This window comes from Brienomyrus brachyistius, chromosome 20 (assembly GCF_023856365.1).
Source record: "Brienomyrus brachyistius isolate T26 chromosome 20, BBRACH_0.4, whole genome shotgun sequence".
Lineage (NCBI taxonomy): Eukaryota > Metazoa > Chordata > Actinopteri > Osteoglossiformes > Mormyridae > Brienomyrus > Brienomyrus brachyistius.
The window spans coordinates 11049210-11070839 of NC_064552.1; the positions used below are offsets into that span (position 1 = coordinate 11049210).

Here is a 21630-nt window from a genome sequence, read left to right on the forward strand (position 1 = left end):
ACAATTCGCATGTGGTGTTAATTTATAATTCCATGTTAAACTCTTCCCTTGCATAATCACTGTATATGCACGCACAAAGCACTTCTAACAAAAAAAAAAACAACAATCGCGTATTTTTAGCTGAGAGTTCGGCTTGTTTTCAACCATAACCACGTTAGAAGGGTATCATTTAAGGCGGTGACCTTTAGCTTTATAAAACTATTTATTATTCATATTTATTCATTATTATTCATAACAAAATTAGATCAAAGTGTAATAACTCCATTAGCCCACTGTGGGGCAGTCAAGAGCCAACAGGGAAACCTCACGTACCATGTGCCGGAAGCAACAGCTTGTATTTTTGACAAAATTCAGTTTGCTAACAGATGCACGTAATGGTGGGCTTAACGGGATCTCGGTAATGTCAAAACACATGGTGTTAGTTGTGGCTGTAGTGCGATTTTCACCTTTATTTGTACACTTGATCACGAATAATGAGGTCAGTATGTAACGTGTGAGTATAAGGCAGGCAGAAAAGAACACCCCCCCCCCTTTCGTGTAATTTATGTTTTTAACGCTTATGCCTGAATAACAGAAACCCTCGTATCACATACGAATCACATACAATTTCATGGCTGGTATATCAATGCAATTCGCCGCAGATCGAATATCTGAATGCTAACTATAATGAACGGTTTCATGAATAGATCAATGCAAAATTTAAGAAACGTAACGCAAACCAATTTTAAAATTGTCAGATTAAACATTTCAAATACTTGCCTATACGATTATTACATGCGTCACCAAACATGTTTTGCACAGATGATGCATGCATGCATTTTGCACCGATGATGAATTTTATGCTAAGGACAATTTTACAGAATGGCGTGAACTCAGACAGCGACACGTCTAGTCTTCCCCTAATCAGGCAGCAACAGTGGGCGCCTTCTGATCTATATTTAGCCAGACATCCGCTGCGAGTTCCCGGGGAGCAGGTGAGATATGCTTGGGCTGAAAAACATCCCTCCTCAAAGCCCCACCGCACGAGTGGGGTTCAGTCCGGAGCATCATGCCGTGCGATCGCGCAGTAAGGGGCCTGCATCGGCTTTTCCACATGCCGGAGCGAAAGGCAAACAGGCCGGCGGCTGATTGCAGTCCTGTAAAACTAACGGTCTGCGGATGACTGAAAGGGGACGCGTCGTGGGTTGAATTTCATGCACTGTGTATGTCACTATAGTGGCACAGTGACATACCATGTATCATCATAGATAACACGGCATCACATTTAATATCAATAAACCAGGGGCACTGTCATATATATGATAATGTATTTTAATCTATGGCTTGCTATTAAAAATCAAGACCTAACTTTACTGTCGATGACAGTACCACAGGTCACATATAATGCTTTTAATATGCTCTGTCCATATTGATGCAGTTTATACATTTACAAACGATTTCACGTAAATTAAATGTCACCCACGGAATTTTCAATAACCCCAAGCTCGCTGTTGGAAACGCAATGCGAGACAAACCGCACACTGGACTGGACGCCAGCCCGGGATAAGAGTCTTAACATGCAATTGTTAAAATGATTTTTTTAAAATGTCGGCCTTCCGGAACATTGAATTTAACAATTTTACTCTGATATCCAGTTAAGTTGCGGAAAACCTGACAGATGAGTCTCGGGGAACACGCCTGTTTATATGCATGGTGTCCGGAGGCTGTCAGACTCCGGTGCGGAGGAGAGAGGTTGTTAATCGGCGCTGCTACTCCGTTTATCTCTCCGTTTATATTCTTAAAAATAAATATACGGCATCGTCAGACACGAGTGACTCTTGAGTGTTACAGTGACCTATCTGCCTAAGACACTATATTTTAAATATCGATACAGGATGAAAACGTAGCTGTCGATATACGTGGCGTTAACCTATGCAATTCATTAGCTATGTACAGTATCTTGTGTTTGATTTAATTTTATAATTAGTTGACTCTCATTCTACTACATATTATTCAAACCTTACAATATAAGATGAATTTATGAGTTTAATGCTTTGCAGTCAAAATGGACCTTTGTAAGCGGTTAGATGTGTTTATGGAGCATTATTTACTATTAAAACTGCAGGCTGTTTTCATGGGTCACCCTCAAACGGAAACTGACGGACAGCCAGTAATTAAAGTAACCCTGGCAACAGCAAGCAGCCCATTGATAACGTGTGAGGGGGAAGACATCTTGATCCCCCAAAAGAGCACAAAGAGATGAGACAATGTCAGCAGCGCGCTGGCATTGTGGGTAACGGGGAACCGCGACGCGTCACACAGAGCCAATGGTCATTAGCAACGCCACAAGAGAAGGGCATAACGGGGGAAGGAAGTGAAGCGGCAGGGAGTGAGACTTAGGCTACAGCGCTGCCATTCAGTCAGCCTGGTGGGTGGTGGAAGGGCCACTGCACCCTGTGTGAGGGATTGGCATGGGGGGGCACAGCCTGCCATTACGGAAGTAGCACACTCGGTTTGCCGGTTCCGTGCAGATCCAGGGATTCCCGAGTGTCACTCGGATTCGTAACACGACACAGAGGGGTGAGGGGTTAGCTGCCATTTTTCTACAGCCGGAGCAGCCTGATAAGACGGTACGCAGTCAAACTCCAGTCAGGTCTCTCCATCCATGCCACGCTCCATTCACCTTTAGGTTATGCGCCCTAACTGCTGCCTGCCTGTTCTCCTACACATTAGTCTGTGCTAAACAAGGTTTTGAGCACCGACTTTAAATCATTAAAAAAAAAAAAAAAAATTCCAGTAGAAGTTTAAGGTGGCTGTAAAGGTAAGTCAAGGAGAAACAGAGTCATGCTGTTGGTAAGTTTACACTCTGAGGGCTATTTAAATCTCACGTGTTTAAATTTAAATATGTTGCATGTTCAGCCTTCACTTTCTCATGGAGCTCGGACAGGACACCTGCTGAGTGTCATATTCAGTGCAATTACAGCAGTCTTCCAGGGGTACTCTGGTGTTACTCTTTCTCCATAGTTACCGCTGTGGTGTTCGATCGGCGTGGTAACGTGGATGGCCGCATGGGCTGGGCTTGTGGGCCCACCCACAGAAAGTCAAATGGATCTGGTTTCTGTGGAGAGTTTGGGTCAGTTCTGGAATCTATAGAGCAGCTTCCACTAATTATCTCAATGCACTGCATCAGTAACGGCTTAAACGTCACCCCTATTGTGGTCTGCCATTTCCAAACTCGCTCCTCCTGCTCCACTAGTTTCGAACGTACAGGTGTGGACAACGAACAAAATAAGGATGCGAAGACAACCTCAGACCTACAGGTAGCGCCCTACACAAACAGACCTTCACGCCTGCTGACACGAACCATCTCCCAGTCTCACGATGTCGTGCCTGTGGGAGTAGAAGCCTTCGATTCCGAGATGTCACCCTGTCTAAAGAGCACCTGGCCGAAGCCATAGATCGAGAGGAAGTTTATTACAACAACACAGTAAAAAAAAACACACAACTATCTCTGGCACATCACAGGGGATTCCGTTTTATTCTGATCAGAATTTGGACAAAAATTCACAACAACAATCTTGAAGGAATATTAAATATCAGTATCTTGTACTTAATTCACTTAGATCATTTTTAAATGACTTGGTGCTACTTTGAGGTATAACAAAGTCCAGATTATTTTTAAAAGCTTTAAAGCACTAAGTATATACTTTTTCATTGTATATCTCAGGGATACAAAAACAGTTTAGACATACAGAAATATCAAATGACAAAATGGTGACAGATAACATCTACATAAATACCATCATCCCAAATGTTTACTAATGGCGTTGCGTATGTCAAATCTATTTTAGACATCAAACATAGGTTCAGTTGTACTGCTGATTATGCATGTAGCAGTTTTGAAATCAATAAAAAATATTTGTACAACCCAGCTCTGCGTGTCATGCTCTAATTTTTATTTGCAATTTAAGGTTATATCTGTTATGCTTCCCAAACAAACAGAAAATCCATCTTAAACAAAAGCTACTCATCCTTTCAAAACAAAATATACTGAGCTCATGGAACAATGAAATCCATTCGTTTCATGACAACAAATAACTAAGAACAAAAAAACGATTTATTGGCTGTACTGGCCAATTTAATTAATTGAATTCGAACGAATTGCCTGGTTTAAGAATAAATAAAATGTTAAGCCCCTGTCAATTCTTCTGTTTCTGCGAGGGTTGGCATGGAAGAGCTCGTAACAAACAAATGGTGGGGTCCATTGTCTGGACGTCTTGGAGACGAAACACGGGAACTGTCTAGTGACAAAAACAGGGCACCCTCCAGACACGGCAGGACCATCGCCACATCAGCCCCTTTCGGTCTGTCTCCAGCCCCTAGAGAAAAACAATCCCATACATGGATACGTGCTTGAGAAGATCACCGCCATCGTGGCTTCCAGACAGCTCCGCATCGCAGGCGTTCCCCATGGTCACGTCACTTAACGGCAATTAATATTCATCAATCCAAACGCTATGCACCAACAGAGCTCTCGGAAAATAATGACAGCGTACGCGGTGCACGTGCCGCCAAGCCCACTCCCGGCTAGTAGCACACGTGCGCACAGCACCGCTGTTGCCGAAACACAGGGTGCCAGCGTGACGCGATCACTTATCTTTGTCCCTGCGGTAATCATTCGACGTGAAGAGCGGTAAATCTGTTGAAATTTTGCCCACCCACTCACTTGGGGCGCAGAAAAGGACCCTTCAAAACAGGCGAAAACAAGTCGTCGTTATTAACGGCCGAGGGTTTGGCCAACTTGCTAATGGTGCTTCACAAACCCCACTTAAACTGAATAAATACCCCCAGGCAATTAATGTAACATGACGACAGTCAAGCTTAATAACATATGAATCATACCAAGCAAGACTTAAGGCATTAATGTTGACTATGATAGGGTCCAAAATATCAAACTGTCTTTTGATTCAATGACCATCTTCTGCCTATTTACTTCTGCTCAATAAAACCAGTGGGTGGCTTTTCTGTAATGGTTGCAACTTATGCCAAGATTATCTACTAAAGAAGTGATGACCTCTAGATGTTTCTCAAACTTTGGCACTTCCCCTGGTGAGATGTTGTGTCTTGTGTCGAGACATCTTCTACGTCCTACTGCTCATTCCACATTGTTGAATTCTGAACTGTCAGCATGCAGTTCCCATCCCAGATAACTATACCAAGACCCTAGCAGGGGCCCAAACCACAGACACAGGCACACTGACTAATTGCTGTTTGCAAAACCTGTCTGCATCTCACGGCTTAAATAATATTTGTTCAGAGGTTCAGCAAAGTGGCTTCATTGCTCTGCGACTGATTTCATTTCATGCTGCCTGTCTGGCAAGGCTATGGGACGTCCATTTCCCAACTCCATGGCATCAAATCTCAAAAAGCAGCAACAGTGTAGGGCTCTCAACACAAGAGGGAACCGGGGACACTGTTTCGGGAAGTAATGAAATACACACCATACTGCCTCGTGTCTAACAAAGGGCCGCAACCGCATCTGCTGTCGAGCTGAAGGCGAATTAGTTGAAGGAGAGAGAGAGAGAAATAAACATTTTAAGCACCGCCCCCACAGTTGCTCTGTCGGCTTCAGTGTTTTGAAATCTCTCTCATAAACAGCACTCTACTGATAAATACCGAAGTAGACCCTGGCACCGCTAGCGATTGCATTTTTCACGCCAGCTAGTCAGCCATGTGGCAAAGCTAACCGAACCTGTGGCTGTTAGCTAGTTGACCGCGGAAAAGTCCGGATTCTGAATATGCGACAGCCCACGGAAGAGAGGATTTCATTTACGCTTCTCAGAATCGCTTGCCGAAAAGCATCCGACTTCGGCCGGCTTTCAAAATCCATTTGGTCTTGCGGCTAACTCACAAATTGCCAGCGGTTCTCGTCATTGTCACTATTGACATTACAAAAAACGTCTCTGGTCTGCAGCTATCTTTAAAAGTGACTCCGCTTTAATGCGACACGCCTTAACGTTTCAGCTGCCTACGTCAAACGAACGGCTCGCGCATGCCAAAAAAAAACTCACCAATGATGGTATCTGCTAATGTCTAGTGAATCATAGCTCTTGAAGTGTAAGTAATGAAGGACATGAGTTAATATTGACTTAAGTACATTAAACATGCATCGATGGTTTAGGAACAATAAACAAGGGCTTCGCAAAGTGGGGCCCACGCGATGATTTGTGAAAAACATCACCCATTCAACCATTATTCCAATCGGTCGATTGAAATAATGCACTGAGGGGACTCCTCCCACCCAGTCGGTGAACTCTACCAAGGGGGTTGCAAGTCTCTGGATATTTTGGGGGTGTAAAACCACAGAAGGAACAAAGGCGCATGTGTCTGCTAAAATTTGTCCCAAACAATGAACACAGTCACATGGGGTGCTTGTAATTTGTAATGTTTTCTTTACATCACCACCTGCAAAATTATGGATAGCTCTTTGTCTTTGTGGACTGCAAAGTTCTCTCTAAATACACACACTCTCATCCGCACAGCTTGCATCACCACCTAATTGTCGCAGGGTCACGCGGCTCGGAAGCACAGGACACGAGGCAGTGAACACCCTGGGGGGGTGGGGGGGGGGGGTGGAAGTCCATCACAGTTTACATACCTCATTGCTACCTACTGAGCCAACGCACACTCCACATTAACACTATATCGTGAAAATTAAGGGGAAAATCATCTACGTTAAAACACATTACAAATTACAACCCGGAGGGGTTCCAGAGTGTCAACAAAGGGCGTCTGGCTGTACCCGTCTGCTCGCTGACAGGGCTTTGGGAATCCCTCAGTGCCTACAATGTTAGTGACAAGGCAACGGCAGCTTTGTAACAAGGCTTTTTGGGATACTACATAGGGGCCGGATTTCGCCAGTGTGACCACAGTGCCCTCTGGTCACTGCGTGTCAGGGACACGTCGTGCGTTTTACTCTGGAGAATCAACTCCACCTAGTGTGAGTGAGGATCATAAAAAAGAAAAAAAAAAAGGAACGAAAAAGACCAAACACGGGGATGAGTACAGGGTCTCCCTCGCTCCTATGTCTAGGGCAAGGGCTTATGGTCTGTAAAAATGCTCAGAGGACACCGAAGCCGATTAACCAAGTCCGGTAGCAGAGCGAGGAAGGGGCTGTGTGGTAACCATGACAATAAGAGGCGGGGCAACAGAGGAACGAATTCATCCGTTTCAGCCGCCAAGCTTGCCGACATACCGATGTTCGACAGCGACAGAGCGCTGGGGAGCCGGAGAGAGGGCGACTCTCTGACAAAACAAAAACACGGAGTGGATGCGAGTGTCTGCCTCCGCAAGCGAGGTCAGCGCTGCTCCCTGGCGGGACTCAGCTTCGGGTCTCCTAGGCAACTGACTGGAGCCGCAAATAGAGCGCCATGCGCCCCGCACCTCTTCCTGGCCGCCCCCCACCCGCCGCCTCCTATCCCATAGCGCCGCTCCGTTGGGGCTTTGCCCTTCTACCAGAGATGCCACTCAAAGCAGGGCCCCGCCCCTGGACACAGGCCGGCACATGCATGCTCATTCGTGCTGGGGGGGGGGGGGGGGGGGGCTGCCGCGTTGTCGCCGCACTAATGCCGGTAAAATGCTGGAAGATCGGACACCGTAGACACCATCTTAGATGTATTTCACGGTCGTCTACCATTGGCTAAGCACAGGTTCATTGCACAGTGATGTCATCTCCGTTACATTCATTAGGCCCAGTTTAAATTCACTGTAAATAGGAATCTTAATATGTGCAGCTTTGGAGCCAAAACACCCACTGTCCAGGCACATTGTTTTACGCCCAAATTAAAATTCCTGCAGCAGAAAGCTCAGAATGTTTTGCTTTTCCCAAACTGCGATTTTATTACCTGAACAGCTGTCCTGGGGCATCTTAGCTATATCATGATGACACCTGCCCTGTCCTGTATACAAGCCAGGTAGCGATAGGGGCATTTGTGAGCCTGTCCAATGGACCATGGAAATGAACATGACGAAAACAGATCCCACCCCCTTACAAGCAAGGGGCAGGGGGGGCCCTGTCCAGTCAGCCTGCATCCCACTGTAAAAGAATTAGGAGCTCATGTTCATTCCCTGCTCCGCCCCAGTCTGTAAAAACAGCCCCCAGGAAATGTTCCAGATGCCAGCCTGATCAGCATGTCTCCCCGCCAGGAAGGAAATAGCTGTTGAATCCGATATAACCCCCCCCCACCACCCAAAAAAAAAAAAATGCATCCATTGAGTTCCCTCAATTATCACACTGTGCTGGATGCTCAGTCAAAAGCACAGCTTAAGAAATTCTGGGGGGGGGGGGGGGGGGGGGGACTGATGACCGCTACCACAGTGGACTCACGCCACAGCACTCCTTCACACTTGACCTCCCTGACCCAATCCCAGGTTACACATGGTCCCTTGGAAACACTAGTGCCAGTTACCACCTGCAAGCTTTCAAACTCCATCTGATTCCTCCGATGGTGGCTTTTAAAAGAAGGTTCTCATTGGAGATGGTCTTTGCCACGCAATGCACACGGCACACATCTAATTTCTGCTAAAAGAGGAAGGGTGTGGTGCCCTCTGTCATGTCAGCTGACCCTGCTTGAGTGTCCTGACAGGTCCATTCACAGGATCAAAGAGGGAGAGAGCAGAGAGGCGTGTGGGCAGTGTCCCACAGCGCCGCCCTGCTGGTGATTCAGGGCACTGACAGCACACATTTTGCGTCAACGATGCTTCTCCACGCTGCTTACTGAGGTGGAAAAAGGTTGTAAGAAGTTGTCCTTCTGAAAAGGTGCAAAAAGTCCTTGCGATGGTCACCAGAGAATGTTAAGAGAACATAATTAAAATGTTTTATCAACACTAACGGATTGTCGCATCTGTCACTGACCCACATGTGGGCGAAACTCAGGGATGCAGCAGAAAATATGAAAACAAGATGGACTTAAAAATGACGTGACTGCCAGTAAGGCAAAACACTATGAGGAAAAGATACTCCTACTCTCAAGATCTGTCATGTCTTCTTCAGCCATTGCTCCCCCTACAGGTGAATGATGACGGCGGTCAGATCACGGTTCACCAAGCAGTTGCATCACACTGCTAGAGCGGATTACAGTAAAAAAAAGCAAAAAAAAAAAAGCACAGCAAATCTGTGCTGCTAAGACGTCTGAGACCTTACGGGTCAGATATTATTCAATCGATCTATGCAAAAAAAGCATTTACTTCTCCAGGCTGGCAAAAAAAATGCTTACATGCTGCAAAAAATATTCAATCCTTACCATGGACATTTTCAGCATGCGTTACATAATTTTGGCTTATATAATATTGAAATGGCGATGATGTACAAAAACATCGTGGAACGATGTAAAATCCAAGCATAGACATTGGCAGATCAGGAAAATCTCTCTCTCATCAACTTGTACAACCCAACAGAACGGCCCATGACAACATGCAGTTAAGCTCTTCTTTAAACCTTAAACGTGCACGGAGTTCCAGCGAAAGGCAGATCAACTCCCCCGGGTGTATCAGCACACTTCGGCCAGTCTGGGCTGGCGTCTGAAATGGCTGGATCCACCTCAAACCATTAGCAGCTCTGTGCTTCCAATTAGCACTTATTACACAACAAATAACACAGGGGAAAAAAAAAATAAAAAATCAGTTCGGGCTCCTCCTCTCAAGAGGCTCCTGAGGGAGAAGACTCCAGAAAAACCAGTGACCACCGTGAGCTCATCACCGGGAAACACAGGTCTCATAACTTCCCGAGAATTTTACAGGATGGAATCAATACCACGTTCAAAACGATGTGCCCAATGAGGGAGGTATAACCCTATGTTTTCCCTAATCACCTGGGTCTGCAGTGATGAAGGAATGTATACCATGTTGTTAGTGAAGGTTACACTTACTGACGTTGACCTCAGTAGCCTTTAGTGTGATCATGTAGTAAATTAACATTTCATGACTTATTTACACAATCTGAACATTTTGTTCCACGGTAACACGGTCATCCTGATCCCGATTGATCTGGCAGTTGGTAGGAAATGGATCCCAAGAATGTTTACTCAAATGCAGTTTGAGTGCCTTGCATTCAGACGCTGTTAGCTTGGTTTCATGATTCCCTTCTGGTTCAGCGTTCTGACAGTGAAAGAGGACCACTTGTGAAGTGAACGTCACCTTAGCCTACAACGAGAAACCGGTGAGTAATCTTAGACTCATCATGACTCACCGGAGCTTGGATAAGGCTGAAAGGTCTGGCACTCGCAAAGTTGCGTTTTCTCTCATAAAAGGAGAACATCATCTAGACACAGGCATGCAAGCACACTCATGGACATCTGCTAAAGTCAGGGCCTCCACTATGTTCGTCTGAGGCTGATGAACAAAACAAGGGACCCGGTGATGATTCACTACTAACTGTCCTTCGTCTGTGCCAGGGAGGGTTAAAAACACATTGAAGGGAGAGTTTACCATAAAACCATGATAATAAAATAATAAAAGACCCTTCAAACTTCTTCAGAAATCATTATACAAAACACAATTAAAGTTGAAATACATGCACTTTGATAACTAATCCAACATCATTATCCCAAGACTGGACTTTTCCTATAAAACTGAGGGGAGGGGGGGGGCACATCTTAAATGGACACCCCTATGTGAGGTAAGCAACATGGCGCAAAATGCAGTCCAGGCATCAGCAGGACCATCCTCAACACCCCCCAGGAAGCAGAACCTTCCCAGTCCCAGTTGGGCTTGGTGCCCAGTCCCTCTGCTAGGAAGCTGCATCTGTCCTGCCGGATTAATTGACGCTCGGGAGCTTCAGGAACTAAAATGGCATCCCTCTCACCTCAGATTGGGTAAGAACACGAAAAAAAAACAGAACAAGGAATAATGAAAAAAGAGTGATTGGAACAGCACAGGAACCTCCAGATGGAGTCCGCTCAGTCTTACACGACCGACTTGGAAGGGGGCTGCTATTTGGGGCTGGTGGGGCTTCCAGATACCGTTGGGGTAAAAAACAAAACAAAGGCCAGAGACTGCTTCTGAAAGCTTGCTGAAAGCTTTCAGGGTCATCCGGCAGCTAGGCGCCGGGGTCAGAATGGCCCCAATTATCAGGACTGAATACATATTACAGCCGCGGAACCGGGAGACGGTCAGTCGTCATTCCCGCTGGATATTTTTCTGGGAAAACCGTGGAAAAGCACTTGGCGGAGTGAGGCATAGTCGCGGCCCTTTTAAGGTGCCGCCCATATCTGGGTTTTGTATTTCTTGGCATTTGAAAATGTCTCCACAGCAGTCGAGAATAATGCCATCAAGTGTGCAACCCAGTTGTCTGAAACGCCAGTGATATGGAAATAAGGGAAAAAGGGATGGAGGGGGGGGGGGGGGGGGTTTCCTCTGCCAAGTCAAACTCCTCCACATCCCCCCCCCATCCAGAAGGAACGTCGGGGGAGTTCTCCGATTCACACCCCACCCCCCCAGAGCCAATTGAGGGAGTGTTACACCATACGATTACATCATCGCCCAAAAGGCGGGACCCACGTGCATGACATCATGCCAATGCCGGTCACGGCAGGAGCTGCTGCGTATCTCCGGCTGAGCTGTTAATGTCCTGAAAGTAAAGAAGAACTCGTTTCCTGGTACCGTAATCAAGTTTACGACACCCACCCCCCCCAGGTTTGGCCATAGAGCCCCGAGTATCAAGTGCTTCTCTGTGAGGTGATGTGCTCATTTTGTTGTGCGCTCGGCTTGTTACTGTTCTTGCTTAGTCAGTTGCTGTAAATTTGATTTTAGCTGGCAGGTGTTTGGGGGGGGGGGGGGGGGGTGAATCAGTGCATCCAGCCCACCGTCGTAGATCAGAGGAAGAGTCTCGCAAGCTCAGTTGACCCCAACTCTGGGCCAGTTATCAGCGGGCTGGCAGTTTATGGCAGCAGGGGGCGACAGCGCCCATAGTGCTGGCTCATTTTTCAAACCCCTACCACAAGGCCTCTTCATCCACCCATCCTGCTCTTTCTCTCCACCTCCACCCATCTTCTCTGACATCCTCTTCCCACTATAGTGCATCTATTCACAAAGGCTCACATTTTCTTTGAACATCTTAAAATCTTTCAGTACTCTAGCGGGGGAAAAAAAAAAAAAAAAAAGAAAAATCTGCAAAAGTACGAAAACCGTGGAAATATTTATCGGATTTGCTTGTGACAGGTTTGATTGATGAGCCATTTGTGAAAGTACAGAAATTCAGCCACGAATCTGCTTATAATCAGTAAAACAGACCTCCCACCCCAACAGCTTAATAAAGCTACTTTAAAATGAACCATTAGCAGCAGCACAGGTCAGAAAGCACGGGGATGGGTCAGAAGCCTGAGTCACATGGAGGAGGGGTCTCGTCTTCAGTGTGGGGCGGAGCCATGGGAACCGCAGCACTAGCGTTCACTGCCACTCGTGGATCCTCCCCTGCGACCGTTTTGTGGGTTTTTGTCGAGGTTTACGAAACTCGCCCCTGCCCAGTTTCGACAGGCACCAACTTTCGCTGTACCCCCCCCCCCAGGAGGGTGATGAAACGCTGAATTGTTTCATACCCTCTTGGTGTTACACAAGGGTAACAAAAAAAAAAAAGTAAAATGTTCGAGAAATAAGTATCCAGTGTAGAAAAGCACCGTCCTGCCGTCATCTAACCCCCAGCCTTGTTCATGGTCATTCCCCAGTCTGTCCCGCAGCATAATGGATCAAGCGAGCCCAAGGCCAACATGACCAACCCCCCCCCCCCCCCCCAAAGCGGAGCACCCAGAGACCTGAAAGCGAAATGAAAATCTGCTGAGCCGGGGAGTCGCTGGCGGTAAAAAAGGGGAGAGTACTGCACAGGCAGACCGATCAGCCGGATTTACTAACTGTAAGTTTCATTTTCCCCCAGGCGGGGCCTGAATTTTGCCAGCTGCAGCCCCCGGTTTTGCCGGTGCCCTGGGCTGCAGCCTCAAATAGCCTCCGCGTTAATCCGCCCCTGACTCAGTGAAGCTCCCCCTCACACTTTCAAACTAATCACTAAAAACAGCAACGGATTTCAGATGGTCTCCCAAGAAATGCAGTCAGCCTGGAGTTTTCACTCTTGTCTTCTCCATGGACACTGGAGAAGTGGGGGGGCTTGTCAAAAAAAAAAAAAAAACCCTCATAAAGTGGGGGCGGGGTCAGGGCATCATGGGTTTTCATTAATATCGCAGTCAAAATAATGGATCAGCTCAGATTAAACAAATAATGATTGGATTCCCCACACGTGTCCTGGGTTAGTGTTTCTAACACGTTACAAAGGTACACAGTCACCAGCTGTTGCTATACCCATTAGATATTGTATTATTAAGCTGCTTCTGTCTTTGGTTTTATTTTATATTCATATGTGAAGCACTTTGAACTGAAATCCATGTATGAAAAGTTTTATATAAGGAGTCTTAACAACAACAACAGGATGTCTCCTCTAGATTTAGCCATGAGATGTGCACTGCATCCATCCATAACTCCGTTACAGTGTTGCAGTGTTACAGTGAGCCGTAAGGGACAACCTGAACAGGACATTAGTATGAGGTTTTCACTCTGCATCTGAAAATTTCACACAGGTACGCAGATATAGACAATCCCCTCAAAAGTAATATTCAGTGTTTCAACGGCGGTTTCATTTGTGTAATTTAGTCTTATGGCTTAACCGGCACAATGCCCCTTTCTCTGGACACCGATTTTGGAAACAGGACGAACGCGATGGCCGTCTGTCAAACGGCAGCCTTTAAATACCGACATCCTTACGACAGCCTGCAATTGGGCTTTGACAAACCCTACTTAAAGAGCAAGCTCATTTAGTGCCGCGTTCCATCTCCCTCTTCCGTCACCAGATACGCAGGCAGATTCCCCTCACTTGATGGACCCTCCCCCCAGCCGTAAAAGACTTCTTAAACTAGACTTGACCCTAGATATGTTAATTCCAGCCTAACAGGACACAGATCCTACCAGCTTTATCTCTTGTACGCAAATAACACGATAAACAAGAAACATCAAACTAGAAACATAAAACAGAGACCCAGAATGGTGGCATTATAAAAATGATATTTTTATATGGATCAAATTTAGTCATTTCTGAATAAGGAGTCAACTTAATTAGTCTAAGAGTCCGGAAACTGGCAGAAGTTATTAAAAAAAAAAGAGAGAGAGAGAGAGAGATGCTTATTAAAAATTGGATTTAGCACTTCACAAAAATCATGCCAAAAATAAACAAAAAAAAAAAAAGTTATTCATCGTGTTCCCATGAACCAAGGCCAATTTCAGCAAAGTATGGGGCCCACATCAGCAAAACCCAAAAGGGCCGAGCGAAATGGTCACACTGGTCACGAGCAGCACAGTGTCTCATTAAAGAAATCCACCTGCCCACAAAACAGTTGGTACCCTCAACTAAACAAGCCCTGAATTATCCACCAGAATGAAAGCTCAAATTAATAAGTAAAGTCTTGAAATAAAAATTCCAAATGGAGCTTAAGGAGAGACCCAGCAACACTTGTAAATCCAGTCACTACGACAAAATGTACGTTAATTAATTTGGGGGACTATATGAAATATTTTGTCCCCCTTTTCCCCTTTGAGTCAGTCCCCGAGCCCAGGGATCCGGTTACATCTCTGTCCATGTTATCCATGGACCCAGGGAGTCCTGCATTTCACACAAAACGTTTAAACGGTTTTCCAGCCGTCATGCCCTCCCCCTTGACACCGGAGACGCTGGGAACGGCGGGTCGGTGATGAGGTTCTGGAGCGCCCCTTGGACATTCCGACTAGGATTACATGATCAGACCAGGAAGTAGTAGTAGCTCTCACAGCAGAGAGAGAGAGAGAGAGAGAGAGAGAGAGAGAGAGAGAGAGAGAGAGCAAGCCACTTAGTGAAAGGACATCTCCAACATTGAGGCGGTGCCCCCCTAGCCGGTGTCCCCACGGATTTCCCAAGATACACTGCACATCCGCCCTTCTTCATATCCTCTGTTGTGTAGAAAAACAGCTACAAAGCAGAAAACGCCAAGAAGAATCACATCATATCGAGATGAGAGCGCTGTCACCGCTGAGATAAATACCCCCCCCCCCACAAAAAATGGAGTGAACCATGAGTTTGTCTTGCAGCCGGGACTAATGCCTGATTACGCTTAAGGACTTCGGACTCCAAACCTGAGGGGTGGGAAGAGAATCGTCTCACAGAGACATCTTCTGATGTCAGAAGAACATAAAGGCCAGCTGTACGGCACTTAGTGACGACTGTAAAAATGACTGTAGCCGACCAGAGTCACCCAGCAGGAGGAAATAAGGATCAGTCTCCACACTGCAAATCATGTCACTGCGTGTTGACATCTATTTATAATCTGACTGAAATGGAAAATGTCGAAAAAAAAACAAGCAATTAGGTCTGTCCTGGGGGAGAACGACAATCCTGGGGTGTAAATGGCACAAAACACCCTCCTTCCCCTCCCCAATGACGTTGTTGCCGTTGGAGACACTACCTGTATCCTGCTGTGAGGAGAGCCTGTAGTTTCCTGTTAGTCGAATGTTGCTAGCTTTTTATTTTCTATATGGGTCAGTTTAATGGCTTCTAGACTCATTCCGCCCCCATGACAGAATGCAATTAGTGGCCAGCACTCATCTTGTTGCATGAAATAATGTCAAATGAGCAGGGAGGGGAGGGGCACTTAAGTGTGGTTAACAACGTGAGCTACAGAAAGTGCCTGAAAATTAGAGCTCTGAGAATTTCATCCTTCAATTTCATTTCGAGATTCAAATCTAAAACAAGAGATTCAATCCACGGTAAAATCTGCAACTAAATTATAGCACTCAGCATAAAGCAATTATAAATAAGTTACCTCACCAATATTTGAATCCATTACCAAACAACAAAGAGTAACAATGTATCTATCAATCTAAGTCATGAGTCACTCGAAGGGCAACACTGGCTATATTTCAGCTCTTCAGTTACTGATGTCCTAGGGCCCCTATAGGGCTCCTCCAGGCCCAAATGCAGACGTGTAAAAGGGCCCCCAAGCTTGTTGTCAGATGAGAACATGGACATTTTCAATGTTCAGATTCACTTAGTCACTGCCTCAGAAAACGGCTCCACTCAGATTATTTGCACATCCGTCGCATTGTAGTTATTAATCAACACATTAGAGGCTGCATCCTTGAACCGCGGAGAGCTAGATTATTACCTTCCAAATGTCATCTGACAAATGATTACATCACAGAAGGACAGCACGTTCAGTGAGGGACTTGAACATCAACCCAGTCCCCTATAGATCAGGACGGGCAGCGACATCTTTGGGAAAAATGGGAGACCCCTGGTACTTTTGGGATGAAAAAATCTGCAGATTTCCAGGCTTTGGAGTGGATCATGCCGTCAGGAAACTTGGAGCGCTGTGTAAAATAACTCGACACCACTGTGGAACACCTCCGAATTAGGGAGTGTTTTCTGAAAAGTATAGATTTCAGTTACTAGGCTTTGAGGTTCTCCTATTTCAAAAAGTAAACATGGAGCAACTAACTTGAAATTAGATGACAACATGTAGGGCGAAATGACAACAGACCGGGTGATTTTCGTTAATTTAACATTAACTCTAATTTCGGCTATAATTCTGTTCATCTGGCTTCCTGGTAAAGAAGATATTTTAACGAGCATTTAAAGGAAAGGCATAAATAAATATTCCTGAAGAAACAGGACTGTGGTCATCCAGGCTGCCAGAGCGCTGTGCCAAGCAGAGCCGGACAAATACTCCAGGCCGTGATTCATCGTTGGGTTAAATCACGAAGGTGTAGGTGCAGAACAGTAGATGAAAACCCCCTTCCTCGGGAGGCTCGCTAACCACTCGGGCTGCGAAATCTTTCCGTGCTGGAACTGGTAAGTGGTGCCGTCAGTAGCCGATGGGAGCAAATTTATCGGCAAGCGCTTCAAGGAAGCAGAGCGTGAACCCGGGCGGCGAACAGGTGGTCAGTGCCGGGCTGAAATTAGCGGCGCAGGAAACACACGGAGATCGGGACAGCGTCCTTCAGATAGGTCACGGGGAACGTCTCCAAGTCGGAAATATCCGGAACCGGAGTGCCGGCAAAGCGTTCCCGCTTACGCAACTTCACGCCCGCTGACCCGCGGGCCTTGTGGGGCCCCGCTTCCGGGCAAACACCGCAATTAGAACGCCACGTCCGGCTCGCCTGTCCATCGCGTCGTGCGCACTTCCCGACTACCGGGGCATTTTCCAAGTCACCTGGACACCCCGTGTGCATCGGACCCCAAGACGACCCAGAAGGATCCACAGGAAGCTCCACCCAGCGGCCGAGTCTCCGCACAAAGCCAGCCCATTCCAGCCAATGCCCCCCTGCAAGGCATTAAAAACTCCTTGCTCGGACATTCCTACATTAACAGCTTGGGTTGAAAGCAGATGATGGAGGCATTTTTACTTTAGGAACATTTCCCATTTTAATTAAGTTAATTGAAGTGCATCCTCTACAGCAGACACTCTTTTGCCTGAGGTTTAAGCTTTTCTGCTTCGCTCTCCCCCCATTAAAAATTTTCCCTCTAACATATCCACTTCATTATTTTATAATTCCTTCCTGGAGTCCGAAATTGTTCCATCTTCCATTTTTTCTGTTTCTGTCTGATATGAAGACAGCAACAAATAAATAAATAAATATGGAAACAAACAGCCAATGAAAGGGACTGTCACAGCTGAGAAATGTTCATCTTGGAAACATGAGAGAACCCCTCCCAGACTTTGCATTGGGGGACAGCAAGTGCCATTTTCTGTTTATTACTCTAGACGCAACTGCCCTCAAAGTCGGTCTGACCACTGGAGAGCCATAACAGCCGGAGACAATAGGGGTGTGGTCTAACCTGACAAAGGTTCCGGAACCGTGTGCAACAAATAAGTTCATTAAAAATATAAAGATGGGGGGCTTGAGCCTAAAAACAAAAAAAGTAATCACTCTTGTCCGAGAAATGACCGATTTCTATACAAAAAAAAAAACTATTCAAATCATTTTCAAAACAATCAAATCATTATTTATGTACCGATTTGCTCATCCATCAGTTGCTAGGCAGCCGAGGCCGATCTAACAAATGTGTTATCAACAATGTCAGCAGCAAGGTTATTGGAAAATGAAAGCCACAACATTTCAGAGGTCGCTTCCTAAATGATCTCCAGAAAACACACAAACGGACAGAATACCTTTCGAAAGTCACATGCTTTGTTCAAGCTCATTTTGAAAAAGCTAATTCACAATGGCTGAGTTTGTTTTTGTGGAAAAATAGCCGATTCGTCGCGGACGTCAGCTGAGCTACACGTATTCAGCGCTACCTCCCTGAAGAGCAGCCCCCTCGTTGCCATAACGACGGGCATTAACACACCTGCTCGGCTTACAGGTCTCTCCGAGGCAATGGCGGCCAGGCTCCGCCTGGCCAGACACCCATTTGTCTCGAGCGAGGACTCAAACACTCGCGACCAGCAGCCCACCTAGCCGGACCGCCGGAGACGAGCCCATTAGCGGGACTGGTATATCGATGTTTAGCTCACGGCGCTTGGTACCGTGTCCTCGCCCTCATGGCAGAAGTGCTTTGTGTGAATCCAACCACAGAACCATGTGGATTAGCTCAGCTTATGGCGGCATCCTGAGGCACGGCAAGGGTGTTGGGGGGGGATCTCCAGTCGACCAAAAGGGGACAGACGCACCATTTCCGACGCCAGATGTCGCATCAGAGCCTGCATCGATTGTTTTTTCTTTCCCTAGTCAATAGAAAGGAAAGCCTGGGTGGGGTTAAAATTAGACCCCCAATTGTCAGCCAGGGCGCTTTCCAAAAGACAGGTGGGGGAGGGGAGGAGAGGCGGCGAAATAATCCCTCCAGCCTCAATCCTCCATCGAGCACTGTGACTCGGTGACGCTGTGACTCAGGGGGGGGAATCACATTCGCCATCTCCTACACTGTGCGAGAGGTGGACGCGACGTGCACTAAGAATCCAAGAAACACAAATCCCGCTCGAGAGGGCCCCGGACTCAGTTTGGCTTTGTGGGGGGGGGGGGGGGGGACGGCATATGTGCGCCCTGATCGATGGTCTTCATCGATCCCACAGGGGGAGAGAGCAATTACCTTAAACAAAATTGTTTAACAGGGACTTCACTTATAAATATAAACAGGGCTGTCAGAATGCTATACCCTCCAGGGAAGTAAAAATTCAGTAAATATGACAATGCTGGTGCTGTGGAGCCTAACGGCTCTTCATTAAACAAGACGGATTCAGCATGTGGTTAATCATAAGTGCCCTTTCAGTGCCCCAGCTTCCTGTTACTAAAATGTCTTCTCCCGTTGTCACAAAGAATGCAGAACCTCACCCCCCCCCCCACCCCAAAAAAAGCAGGGAATCTATCCAGACCCAAATGGATTATTCAGTCTGTCAAAAAAATCTAATTGTGTGTACTTAAAAATAAGAAAAACACCACCACTTACACCATACCTAATCACATTTTCCACAAACCACATTATTTCGGAAAATCAGTTATGTCAGCAAACGGCAAAGACAGCGATCGCAACAGTTTCTTATTGGATACATCTACAGTATACATGAAGGTATTTAATTTCTTTATTAGAGAGAGACACTGTGATATATCCGTGTCTTCCTACACATTTATAATATTAAAGGCACAAGCCTGGCAGCCGAGTTGAGCCAGCACCACCATCTGGGCATAGGACAGCCGTGTCGCCGGAGCTGATGTTCCGTGCGCCTAGCAACAGGTTGGAGAAACGCCGTGGCGACAGACTGCGCTGAGTGGACCCACCTCCCCTCCCAGGGTGAGACCGAGGAGAGCAGCGCGTGAGGACGGGCGACAGGGGACAGCAGCTGACGCCCCCTGGATTAGGACCCCGTGCCTAATGGACGCACTCAGGCTCCAACAGGGCACACAGCTCTCCCGATTAAAAAGAATGTTTCCCCCCTCCAACAGGAGGTGACAGGGAGTACTTACTGACAGGCTCGAAACCCCAGCAAACGGGAGATGCGTCTCCGACCGCGTGCCTTACGTGCGAGGGAGACTCCGCTCGGGAAGGACGGGATAGAAACTTCCGTGAAACCGCCAGGAAACAAAGCGAGGTGCTGTTCCTAGCAGAAGTCACACGGCGGCTTCGCAGTCCCCCCTTCGCAAAGGTCGGGGGCCACGGCGCCACACGGTGCCAGCCAGCGAAGCCACACGACACCCCGACCCCCCGCATCCAGACTCCCACCGACGCCGTTTTTTTTTTTTAAAAAACATTCACTCCCGAAACCATCTGTGGAACGAGACACGAGAACACGGGCGAAGTGCGACGGGCGTGCCGGCGCGGTGTGACCACCCTTTACCTTTTTGCCTTTCTTCTTGCGGTGAGCTGGCTTGCCGCTGCCCTTCTCCTTGGCCTCCTCGCTCATCTTGGGGTCGCGGGGTCTTGCCTCAGCTCCTTATTCCCACATGAGGCGGCCTCTGGGCGACCAGAGTGAGCGGTGGGGGCGGAGGATGCTCTCGACACGCGCTCGGCACCACTCACTTTCCCAGCTGTGCGTCCCCCCCCCCCCCACCACCCCACGTCCACCAACACGTCCACCAAACCCAGCGGCCCCTCGCCTACACGCTTGGAGCGAGAGCCACAGGGAAATGGGAGAGTCAAAGCCAACAGATCTCTCGCTGCAAATAGATATCCAGCTTGCAGAGCGGATCTGGTCGCTTCTACTGAAGTCAGACACTGCTTGCCACCCTGGTACTGGTGGGTTTTTCCCTTCTCTCTAAATGGTGCTGATGGAGAGACACAGAGAGAGGGAGGGAGAGAGAAAGAGAGAGGAACATACAAAGAGAGAGAGCAAGTGAGAGAGAGAGAGAGAGAGAAACTGGGAGGGAGAAAGAGAGAGAGTGTAACTGGGAAAGAGAGAGGGAGGAATAGACTGAGAAAATGAATTTAATGACAGATAGACTAAAACCCTCAACTGTCCCCCTGAGCTGGGATCAGCCGCTTCCTGGGTACTGGCTGGTGTTAAATGTGATCCCCAGACCTGCCTATTAGCGAGATGCACCAGATCCTTCCAGAAAAGGAAGCGTCTGGGTGTACCTCTTAGCAAGATCAGATTACTAGATCTTGAAGAAAACCCCTCCCACCAGAAGGGAAGATGACGACGATGAGAACTACAACAAAAATGCCAAATAACACAAGGAGGTGGCAATGTCTTCTGGCCAGGAAGATGGGGCTGGGGGCTACCGTGTCTGTCGCCTGCAAATCGCCCCCCACCCCCACCCCCGGCACGTAACAAATGAGGCAGTCTTCAGTTAAGCAACCCACTGGCACCCAGCCCTTTATCGGAGACACAATAGCGGCTCGCGATTACTGAACGGCGAGCGGCTGGTCCCCCCCCCCCCAGTCAGGGGTGCCCACAACAATGACAGCGGATCTGGCTCCCCGCTAACGGCAACAGGGAAGCGGTCACACCCGGGCGGTCCAGGAGACCATCGTGCGAGGACAGTAATAATGCAAGAGCCGGGCACCATGCAACACAGAAGCCTGTCCAGTTGCCCCTGCCACCCTCTGCCCCATCACTTGTGGACGACACGTTTTACCCCTTGACAGTTCCC

The 21630-nt window shown here is 47.4% G+C and overlaps 1 protein-coding gene across 1 annotated transcript in view; it reads right to left on the reverse strand.

Annotated features, from left to right (window-relative positions):
- The window catches only part of ank3b (ankyrin 3b), a 108047-nt gene extending 86873 nt beyond the window's left edge, over positions 1-21174 (reverse strand). Inside the window, exon 1 of the mRNA XM_048987075.1 lies at positions 20376-21174. Within this exon, the coding sequence (XP_048843032.1) occupies positions 20376-20441 (66 nt within the window). The 5' untranslated portion in view covers positions 20442-21174. The remainder of the gene's footprint in view (positions 1-20375) is intronic.
- Between the last annotated feature and the right edge of the window lie 456 nt (positions 21175-21630).